At 42.6% G+C, this 11629-nt stretch overlaps 1 protein-coding gene across 3 annotated transcripts; it reads right to left on the bottom strand.

Annotated features, from left to right (window-relative positions):
• Positions 1-137: 137 nt before the first annotated feature.
• CUNH11orf54 (chromosome unknown C11orf54 homolog) lies at positions 138-11138 on the bottom strand. 3 transcript variants are annotated; one of them, XM_027895419.1, is made up of 10 exons: positions 11021-11138; positions 10195-10281; positions 8422-8545; positions 6307-6405; positions 5339-5412; positions 4325-4426; positions 3218-3394; positions 2347-2496; positions 1640-1756; positions 138-418 (listed from the first exon to the last, which is right to left on the bottom strand). In XM_027895419.1, the coding sequence occupies exons 3-10, from the start codon at positions 8477-8479 to the stop codon at positions 245-247; spliced, it is 951 nt and encodes a 316-aa protein (XP_027751220.1). In that variant the 5' UTR covers positions 8480-8545; positions 10195-10281; positions 11021-11138; the 3' UTR covers positions 138-244. The 3 variants fall into 3 exon arrangements, with proteins under 3 accessions (XP_027751220.1, XP_027751222.1, XP_027751221.1); XM_027895421.1 differs by having other exon boundaries at positions 8422-8546; positions 10205-10281; XM_027895420.1 differs by having other exon boundaries at positions 11107-11123.
• Positions 11139-11629: the final 491 nt, after the last annotated feature.

Raw genomic sequence — 11629 nt, 5'->3', positions numbered from 1 at the left:
CGCAGGAAGCACAACCAAACAGCAGGAAAATATACAATAACGTTGTAACGAAATTACAGTTTGAATTGGGTCATAAAAACTCCAATAACGCGTCCACTCCGAGTCCCAACCCTTTATCACAATTAAGAAGTCGGCAGTTTACTGGTCTCGTATTTATTCTTAAATCTGATAAATGTGCATAATTACAAGCGTTACAAAAATCAGCATTTGTACTTCGGGAAGATTAAATCGCCCAGCAGGAGGCTCAGTCTCTCCCGACCAGGTGCGTCTCCTGGGGCCTGTCGATGCGGAAGAGCAGCTCGGCGGGCTGGAAGTACCCCAGGTACTGCACGCTGTCCGGGCTGGTGTCCTGGTGGTAGTGCCCTCCTTCTCCGTGGTGGCTGAAACAGTGGGTGTGCTCCACACGCAGATCAAAGCCCTATCACCAGAGAAAGAAAGGTCCATAAACGAGGCATTCACGTGAACAACACTTAAAAAAGTGTTTCAATTTTAAACTCTTGCCCCTTCTCCTGTCACCGCGTGCCCTGCTAAAAAGTTACTCTCCATTTTTCCTAAAAGTCTCTCCTTTTAGGTACTGGAAGGCTGCAATAAGGTCTTCCCAGAGCCTCCTCTTCTCCATGGTAAACCCCAGCTCTCTCAGTCTGTCTTCACAGGAGAGGTGCTCCAGCCCTCTGATCATTTTCATGACCCTCCTCTGGACCCACGCCAACAGGTCCATGTGTTTCTTGGGGCCACAGGGCTGGATGCAGCACTCCAGGTGGGGTCTCATAAAGGAGAGAATCACACCCCTTGACCTGGCCCTGCTTTGTTTGATGTGGTCCAGGAATTGTCTGGGCTGCAAGAAGATACTGAGGAACAGTACACATCAATTTATTCTGAGAAGATGTACACAATTTATCTGTAAGCCAAAGAAAGATTGCCCCATAACAACACAATAATGTCACACCCTTGAACATATTTAAGCCTACAGTATCTCTCATTTAACTCTGGAAAAATGTTTTAATATTACTTATGACTGCATTGTTATTTATAAAATGGTCATTTTCATCTCTGGTTTCCTGGTTATCTTTAAATAAATAATTTTCCTAATGATGAGCATCTTAATGATTTTTGAAACCAGATTAGTTTTAATACTGAATTATTTGCTGTTGAATTTAGTGCTTGTGAAAGATGCTAGATAACTTTCCAGCATAAGGCTTTGCAGACTTGAATTTCCTTCAGCAACAAGACACATGCTTCATGTATTTCAACACAGCATTAGCAGAAAGAGTTCTTATGAAAGTGAACTACATAAACACACAGCTGAACCAGCTTCCATGCTCTTGGCATTCCTCCCAGCATTGCCAGCAGTGAATGCAAACTGTGCTGTTGGATTTGAGATGCAAACACTTGCACATTTGCAATTGGAATGGAACCATTAAGTTCAATCCACTACGAACAACAACTAGGTTTCAGAACAGATTGACCTAGATTCAGTTCAAATAAGTCACAGAAACGAGAAACTTCTATTTCACTACACCACCTCTGGAAGAGTCTAACACAAAACTTACACACTCCTGTTCTTAAAAGGAAGATCACAGTCAAGACAAAATTCATTACAAGTCTCAGTTTACACTTAGAAATGAAAAAGGAGGCTCACCGGATCTCTGGAAACTATTACTGGCTGACAAATCAGTGGAGCCTTCATTTCAAAGAATTTGAGCCAGTTATTCACATCCTCATCAGTATTCAGGGGACAGGTAGAAAATTCTGGAGGCTACAGAAAAAAAAGAAAAAAGCAGCTTTCTAAGTAAAAGGAAGACACTTGCATCAAGATACATTTTCTTTAGCAGATTTCTTTCACTTTTGCCCTTCCCGCTATTCTGTTCCTTTTCCTTCTTGACCAAAAGAAGCTCACCAGTGCCCATCACCGTGTTTCTGCCAGAAATAGAAGTGACCAGAATATTGCTTCTTTCATAGCACAGGTAGTGGAAGAACTACTGAGGTGAGGATTCTCCTGCTCCTGGTACATTTTAGAAGCTCAGTTATTTTTAAAAAAGTCTAATGCTTCCTGTAAGTATCATCTCAGGTCACGGGTTTCATTTCAATTCGTTTTACAATAGCTCTCCAATTCTTTACCTGCCCAAGGATTTCAAGAGATGATGGTATTAAGGCCAAGTAAAACAGCATCACTAGTTTGTAACACTGATTTTGTAATGTCAGCTCCTTGCTTTAATACAGTGCTTATCCTAATAGTTTATGCATACATTTAAAAATACAAAGTCAAGGCACTAAGATGTTACACACTGATTTATACTTCTGTTCTCAGGAGGACATTGAAAGCTACAAGAATTGAGAACAACGTACCATAATGTGAATCTTCGCTTTCCCCTTCTGAATGATAAATGTCCCACCCATCCCAACTGGCTTTTCTCCATAGTGTTTCTCTAAAGTTTGTCTCAGGCAGGAAACAAAGTTAAGTTCCCCAGTTCTTCCGTTGGCTTTCACTTCAATGACCTGGAAAATAGAGTTAATCGGTCACTGCTGTCTCCTGCTGCAACACTCTGCAAAGGTCTGTAAAAGCTGTTCTGAAGCTGATAACCCAAAATTACCTTCTGAAAATGCAATTCCCTGCAAGTGCTGCTCCTTCCAGTACCTGACCAACTCTCTTTTCCTGACTTCTGTTCAATGCTAGCTTTGCCTGTAAAGGGTGCTGGGCAGCAAGAGATTTACTCAGTACATGAGACAGTGATATGAGCACCCCCTTTCTATCAGCTGGCTTCCACCCTGTTAAAAAGAAACTCTTGGTACCAGAGAAGACTTTTCAGTTTCCATGTAATAGTTTTTGACCGCTCTGCCAATACGTCTTTGTGCTGGCTGTGTCAGGGAAAGCACTTCTACAAAAAGCTAGGCAAGTGCCCACATCTGATTTACATAAGTACATTGCACAACCATTACCTTAAATCACTGCTAGTTTGGACTAGATTTGGGTGAATGATTTATGATGATGGAAAGGTTTTATTAAGCTAATACTTATGCCTCAAAAATTCAAATGCTTCTCTGTCTCCGCCAATTTTTCCTCTTGTTCATTGGCATCCGTCTGTTATGGTTGTACGTTTCTCTCATGGAATTACAACTTTACTATTACCACAGAAAACAGATAGTAAAACGGTAAATCATGAGTTTCCTTTCAGTCCCAAAGCTCTACAAACAAGTCACCTTTGATCCAAGTACACACCTTACCAGGTTGGCCCTCACTGGCATAAAGATTGGCCAACAGTCCAAACTCACAGTCAGTATATTTACTGCTGTACTTCTCAAGCAGGCACCCTTTGTCTGCAGGATTTATCTGAGCAACATAGCTCCCATTTACAGCAGGCTTTTTTTCACTCTTAGTTTGAACAATAGGGATAAGCTGAGAAAAAGAACATATAAAAGTTAAGTAAGTCAATTAGAACATGTAAGAGTCAGTTAAATGAACTGAATTCACTTAGACGCTGTTTAAGCTTTGGACCATGAACCCAAGAAATAATTCTCTTCATCACATAGCTCTGTCTCTCAGGATGACATTTGAACTGGTAAGAAAAATGCACTAATACTGTAGTGTAAATGAAAGATCCAGAAAAGAGATATTCTTTTTTTGGACAATTAAATTTAATGTCATGTGAAGATGAATGCTAGTGTTAAAAAAAAAAAAAAAAAAAAAAGTATCTGAGGTCCAATTCAAGTACTGGAATTCTATGTGATACTTTCTCAGTGTACAGAAACAACCACTATTACAGTGGCCCAAATTTAATGTTGAGATGTGCTGTCTCACCTGCCAATAAATCCATTAAAAGGAGATGGCAAGACCAGAGGTTTATGCCTGAAAAAACTCTGATTAACCAGTCTCCACAGACAGTAGTTTTTACCTCCTGCCTCCATTTTGTATGTGGCATCTTTAAAATTTACAATGGTAAAGTCAGCCGAGAGGACGAAACACAGGGAGTATTTTAAAGGCATTTACCAGTAAGTTTAAAAAGCTTTTCTAAATCTTGGAGTTAAAACCTCTGGTCAGGTCTTTGTCAATCAGTTTCAAAAAAAAAATCATGTTTCTTGCATGCTCCAAGGCAATCACATGCTTCCTGAAGAATTACAAGTTAAAAATTAATCTTTATTACCTCAGTACTCTGCACCTCAGTGGATGGCCCTCATCTGAATTCCTTCTAATGTGCTTTTTGTGCTTGTGGCATGAAAAGTATTTATTAAGTATTTTGTGGTAAGTGAGGAATACCCTCTATGACACTGGTCTATTGTTATGATACTCCCATGAATTCATGGAGAACCATTGCACTTATTTACTGACCTCAGCATTTACTCCAAGAATCCGAGATGAAACAGCTCCAGCTCCAAGAATGAATGCTCCGGGCAGCTCTATGTCTTTTGCAACTGTATTGAGATCGTAAACCTGCAAAACAGAAACAACCCTTCCATCCCAAGGCTAGGCTGGATGGGGCCCTGAGCAACCTAATCTAGTGGGTGACATCCCTGCCCATAGCAGGGTAGGTTGGAACTACATGATCGTTAAGGTTCCTTCCAACCCAAGCCTTTCTATGATTTTATGATTTTAGTGTGGCACTCTGAGTTGGAATCGTCATTCTGTTCACTGTAATCTCTGGATGCATTTAATTCACAAGGCTCTCTAATATACTTTGGATGATTAGGCTGAACACAGTTTCTGAACACAACAAAACATTTGGTAGCAAAAAATATGTTAGATGTCCATTTGTTTTCTGACAGGTGGATTTTGCCTGTATGCTCCCCTGCCATTATACTCAAAAACCGAATTATTGTTCTTGTTAAAATGTCTATGGAAAAAATGGAAGGGAATATCATATAAAGACAGACTGGATGAGGTGTCAGCAAGGAGGCATGACATTCTTGGAAAAGGAGGGTAATGCAAATCCAGTGTTGGCCTGAGAACACAAATACAGCCAGTTTTTACAAAGAAGCGTGGCTGTCACTTGAAATTGCAGGCATACAACAAGTCATATACGAATGTGCACACAAGCCCCTTGTTCAGTAGTTCCTTCCATGGTTCCTGTCACAGATGGTATGTTTCTAAAACTGACTTGTATTTGAGAATAGAAGAAGATGAACCATCAACCACAATGAGCTATTTTTGCTACAATGTGTAAGATTTTGTCACATGGTCTATGCTTAACACACGTCAGAATGAATCTTGTAAAACTTTGAAAAGTCCCTTTCACAAGAGGAATCTTATAGTATCTCTTAGTTGTTAGTTTTGTTTATATTTCAACAAGACACTGTTTTTCTTTTGATATATGTATTAAACCCCACAGTTACAGGAAAAACTCACTTTTTCTTTCTGTACCAGAGGTATGAGATAAGGAACACCTCCCACATCTGCTATCCTAGGCTTTCCACAGATTCCTGTAAGAATACATCCAGTTAGCTTGGTAAAGTATTTTTTCCTACTAATCCTAAATGAGCATACAGTCTAACCCACCAAAGAACTGCTTCCTCAAACTTCTAAATACTTAGGTAAAGTGTTGCACTATTAAGAAGTCCAAGCCCTAAAATGATTCACAGTAGGATTTAGTGCTATGCAACCGGTTGTAAAACTAACATTCTCTAAACACAAAGAAATTAATAGAGTGGGCAACATCTTCTATTTGCCAGTTCTCCACCACACAGTTGATATCTCTGCTGGGGCTCCCCTTGCAAAATTTTAGCAAAGCTGGAAGCTGTCTGAGTGTCAGGACAATTCATCCCACTTACTTGGATATGTATTTTAAGAAGGGATGAATCACCTTCTGAAGTGTTTCTTTCCTACACTGATGCCAGAGGGAACTCAGATGAGTAGCACAGATGACATGTCTGTCTTCCAGACAGCTAATTCAAAGAAGATGAATCCCATTCAGAATAAGATAGTTTCACTTCACTGACATATGCGAATGGCAGGAATTTAAAAACTAATGGAAGCACAACACCTTAGGTTCAAATAGTCATTGGCATGGATCTGAAAAATTTGCCCGTCTGGAAGAAAACAACTTAATTTCAAAACCTTTTCAGTACACTTAAAAAATCTTAAGAAATAAGTGGGTATTGCAGTGACAGATTAAGAAAAAAAACTATGACAAGTACTTAGCAATGACTTGTCCCTGTTCATACTAGGAAGTATGAGATATAAAATTTAGCTCTCCTCTCATGTATATTCTTTATCTGAAAAATAAACTCTCCCAACATCTTTAGAAGATCAAAACCAACTAGAATCAGGTAGAAAGAAAGGAGAAGATTGAGTGGAAGAAGGGAATGCTAGATTACCTTTGGCAGGAAATTTGAAGGGCTCCTGAGTCAGATCAGGACAGTCTACAACAGAGACTTGAGCATCGGCAAAGTTCTCTTTAAGCCCTTTCTGCAAAACTGTAATAAAGAATAATGGCAAAGTTATTGACAATGAAAAATTACCAAGAGTTTGTTTGACAAGTTACTAACAACTATAAATATCTGTTTAGATTTATTTCAGCAAGATACATTACTTATGCTTACTCCATTGATTTAATTGTCTGTAGGCACTTGTTTCATGCATCAAAGCTTCAGAGAAGAGCAAAAGCTTGTTCAGGTAATTGTTGTCTGCCACATCAATTCATTTAAAGTATTTTAAAAACATTTTCATTGAAATATAATAACTGACTGCTCCTAGTAGCACTAGGAGCAACACAATGTGAAGTAACATGGGTAAACTTAAATCACATTCAGCAGTGGGTTTGTTTCAAACAGCAGACAATTATGATCACAGTCAAATGTGATGCAAGAGCAAAGGAGGAAGCAAGTTTTAGCTGAAGGGACAATCAGTTCTTTAAATACATTAACCAGACTGTTTGCAATAGCTTGATTATAATCTCAAACTGTCTCTGCTGTCTGGAAATTTCTTCTGCCACAGGATACTGCCTATAGTGTTTATGCTTTTGTGGAGATTTTCTGGCAAGTGCCACTGTCAGTGCACAGCTAACGAATGGTGCTGGTGATAATGAACCAAATCTAAAATTTTGGTTTTGCTTCACATCAATGGTTTTTAGGCTCAGAACCTGCGAAGTCACTCAAACAACAGGGAGGATTAGATGAGTGCACTGTTGGGAAACAACTTCCAAGCCTAAACTGAGTGAGGGATTGTCCTTACATACACTGCTTCAAATACCATGTTAAAAGGTCCAGGTTCTTTCATGCCTGGGGGTCTGCTTTGACAGATTTCTCAAACTAAAGAACAGAAGATCAAGTCTGTTCTCAAATCAGGCAGTTTCTTATTTGCTCAGAAGATTTTCCTGAGTCTTTGTTTCCTCCAATAAGGATTTCAGCCATACCTTACTTCTCAAGAGCAGATTTACAATGCTGTTGACCACAAGGGTCAGTGGAAGGTACTTGGCACAATTCTAAATACATCTCAGTACCTTCTGGTAAGTGGACAAGGACAATAAAAGGGCATTCCTCAAATTATACCCAAAAGCTGAACAGCAACAAAATTCACAGCTTACAGGAGGTCCTCAGGGGGGAAAAATGGAAAATTCTGCTTTCTGATGAAATTTTTCTTCTACTCTTTCAAGCTGTTCCACTTCAAGTACATGGTGTTCTCTGCAGAGCTCACAGGTCTACAGCAGCTGTCCTACTGCCCTAGTCTGACCGAGTGAGAAGAGCACTGAGAATCACCCAGGGTAATCTTTGGACCACACTTTCTTAACGCATGGAAATATCAAACTGACACAGATTTGGGAAAGTGGCAAACTGAACTTGAGGATCAGGCTGAAAGACAACAACCTTTAGTAGATCTGCTGCAGGGGAGAGACTACCTTTCTGCTAGTGCAAGGAAAGAAGCTCGTGAGCAAGTGTGTTGGACCCTTCCAACTTCAACCATTCTGTTATTCTGAGCACATTCTGGGAAGGTTTTGGAAAGAAACAGACTAAAGAAGATGTTTCCTGCAACCCTGTTCTAAGGTAATCACTGAAAGAGGAGCCAGCTAGGTTCATGCAAGAGGATCTGCCATGCTACACTGCATCTTGCCAGCTGTGTTTTGAGTAGTCCTGAAAAAGAAAGAAATACTGGAGGGTAGAGGAGGGTGGATGATCCTGTATCCATGGAGAGGTTTGCTCTTTAGTTGCCAAACTTTCACAACTTGTGCACAAATTTGCAAATACAGCAGACAGTTTTAAGGGGTTTGAGAGCCTGTCTGTGTGCTTAAATATCAAGGGGGCTTGGGGGCAGAGTCATTGTCTGTGCTACAAAAATCACAGCATATAGAAAAATAGTGCTGTTCTTTACATCTCAGTGTGTTAAGAGCAGAAATTCTCCACGTACTGTCTGTAGGAAGGTTTTGGTATGAGCTTTAATGTAAGTTTGAAGAGTACATTTTAAGTTTGTAAAAAGTTACAAGCTGCATAACTTACCCCCAGCAAGCTCCTCCAGACTTGGAACGTGAAAAGCAAACCTTTCGACTTTGGCCATTTCTTAACTGTTGCTGATTTCTTGAGGTAAGAAATTACAGTACAGCACGCTGCAGGAGCAACTGATCTGCCAACAAGCATAATAGTTTAACAATTAAAACAGTCCCCTTTCAATATGGGAATTATTTTTCAGTTTCACTCAAGAATGCACAGAAAACAGTAGAACTGTAGTTCTGCCATCAGGAAAAACTAACTAATGGCTTCAATAGTAACATTAAAGTTTCTATAGATTTTGAAAGACATGTTTGTCAGACCTATAGCTGGCTCAGAACATTACATATGCTAGTCTTCAAGCTTGCAGCTGGATGTAGGCAACACATCCAATGCTGAATTCAGTTCAAGGGACGGGTCAGGAGATTTGTGTGTCCTTTGTAAGCCTGGAATCACAATTTGGTTTTGATAGAAAACTGGGCTTTTCTGACACATTAGCTGCCTCCTCAGGCCTTCCCAACCTTAATGTTTACTTTTCCAGCATTGGCTACAGTGGACTTTCAACCCTAGCTGTGATATGGTCTCCAATTTACCCTGGGCATGCATTTCCCCTTCCAGAGAGAAAAGACAAGAAGCAAAATAGAAAACAACAGCAGCAAGTTCTGCGCCATCTGCCTCTGTATGGGTACTGAGCTTGTATCAAAAAGTTTTGTTTGAACGTACGTTTAAGAATGCCTTCACATATGAACTGTACTTCAGTCAGCCTTGCAACAGCAAAGTGAGTAACTAGGGCAAACCACTAGCTCAGGGCAGAAACAGCTGATTGTACACTATAAACTAAACTATAGCAATTATTAATTCCTTAGGCACATGCTTGTTGTGCACAGCAAAAAAAACACAACAACCCAACAAAATGGGTCCCACTTATCTAGATCTCAAGTGTTGGAGGAAAATGCCAAAATCCTTACTACATTCCCAGATATGATAGAGGCTTTGTTAGGAAGGACTACGGTGTGAGCTAGCTGTTTATGTATAGTTCTAGCTTCTATTTTTAAAAAATCCCACCTTTTATGATTGTCAAAAATTGTAACTGTCCTTATACCACCAGCCTCTTAAGACTGTATAAAGGAAAAAAAAAAAAAAAAAAGGACAGTGAAGGAAAAAAAGAAATAAGAAGAGTGGGGAGATTATAGGAGTCACCTAACTAAAGTGTTTGAGCAAAACGTTCAGCCACCCCAAATTACTGCTGTAACAAGCAGTAGAGAAAAGAAGAAAAACTGCAACCTGTAGTTGGTCTTATCCATCTCCACAGGTGACTCCTTCCCTCCTCAGGCTGCAGAGGAGAAAGTAACAGGTTGGATTTGGTGCCTCTGGTAAAAGCCTACTGTCAGATGGAATGAATCACACCCCAAGGCTTTTAGTGTGCACCAAGAAAGGGAGTAATTAGCTAGAGAAAGAAAGCGACAAGATGGCTTTGGCAGCATTGTTTTAGATGATCCTTATCCCCTTAGGAACCTTTTGCCACATCCAGAAGGAGGTTGTGCCATCACTCAACACACTGGTTGACCTGAGACTGAGCAGACAACCTAGAACTGTTGTTGTGCAAAAGGCAGAGGCAAGACTTGGACACAATTCAAATAAATACGCTCGGATATAACACTTAGACCATCACCTACTGTATGGACAGTAGTTAGCCCACTGCAATCAAGAAACGACGGAAAGACTGTGGAAAAATGCATTGTACCATAGCAAAACCCGATCTGATTGCTGGACAGTAGTCCTTACCAGGAAACACACGAAAGAGTAGATCCGTGAGCCACCACTGCAAGCACTAACAGAGGAGCGAATTGTGTGGTGTGGGACAGGGTGAACCTGAAAGGAGACAACAGCAGACAATTAAAATCCATCGCAGAGGAGTGCACAGTCACTGAATTACTATAGAAGACTTTCAAAGAAAGTGCAACAAGAATGGAGAGAATAAGCATGTAAAGACTGAAAGTCTACCTTTGAAGCAGGAAGAAAGCATCAGAGAGAGTAGCTAAGTGCCAGGAGAATGCAGATGGAATGTGAACCGTTATATTAATGATGTGCATGGGGGGTCTATTATCATTAAAACTAGTTTGGAGGGTTGAAGCCAAAAGGGAGAGGTTAGAGGCAGGTAGAGATTAGTCGGGGAGGGGGATTGGGGAGGGAAGAAAGAAAAAATTGAAGATGGGAGTCAGTGAGAGAGGAGAAACTTAGCAAAGACATCAAGAGGAGCAAAACGTGTAGAGGCAGAGGCCGTACTCCTCGGCTGGAGCGATGCGAGGAGATCCCGTACGGGGCAGAGGAAGGCTGCGGGACAGCAGAGCGGCTGCTTGAGCGGCTGGGATTTGGGGAAGCGACAGGACACTGCGGGACAGGAACAGGCGTGCCAGCCGAGGCTCGCGATCTTAGGGAGAGAGAGCATCCCGGCAGGCAGAGGCAGAGAGGAGCGCTTGAGCGAGAAAGCGCTAAAGCTGGCAGCAAGCTTGGCTCGCTTGCGAGAGGCAGTAAGGGGTTGCTTCGGCTGGAGCAGCCAGCTCGGAGGAGCCTGGAGAGAAACCGGACAGCAGTAACGAGAGCCTCTCACCGAGCGGGGAGCCGGGACGTCTCGGGCGAGGCGGGAAAAGGCAGCCGGGAACTTCCCGATCCCTGCTCCGGACAGATCGCACGTACCTGCTCTGCCGTCCGGGCTCGGCTCCGCTCGGCTCGGCTCGGCTGGCCCCGCCCCGGTCCAGGGACCGCCCACCCTGATGCCATGCCTAGCTAGCATCCATCCATCCATCCTTTCTTCCCTCCTTCCTTCCCTCCCTCCCTCCCTCCGCCCCTCCTTGTTTCTCTCCTTGCTTCCCTCCCCTTCCCTCCCCTTCCCTCCTGCCTCCCGTCGGCCCGCGCGCCTCTCGCGAGCTCCCGGCGCTATTTAAGCCGCGGGGCGGCCATTTCGCGCCCTCTACGCGCAGCGGCGGTGCAGGGGTGGGTCGGGGCGCGGCGCATCCACCGCCATCCGCGGTGCGGGGACCCGAAGGGCCGAGGGACCCGGGGGTAGGGGCCAGTCCCGGCGGTTTTGAGTCGTCCCCCGAGGGCTGGGGCGTGTGGCGGCGGTGTGCGAGGAGCCACGGAGTGTCCTCGGCCGTGGGGGCCCGAGTTCCAAATGCCGGCCCCGGCGGTGGAGCCTGGCGGGGTGCCGATCGGTGTGCCC

This window comes from Empidonax traillii, unplaced genomic scaffold (assembly GCF_003031625.1).
Source record: "Empidonax traillii isolate 1590-97213 ecotype Southwest subspecies unplaced genomic scaffold, ASM303162v1 scaffold460:size473327, whole genome shotgun sequence".
NCBI classification, from domain to species: domain Eukaryota; kingdom Metazoa; phylum Chordata; class Aves; order Passeriformes; family Tyrannidae; genus Empidonax; species Empidonax traillii.
This window is presented reverse-complemented; position numbering and strand designations above follow the sequence as displayed.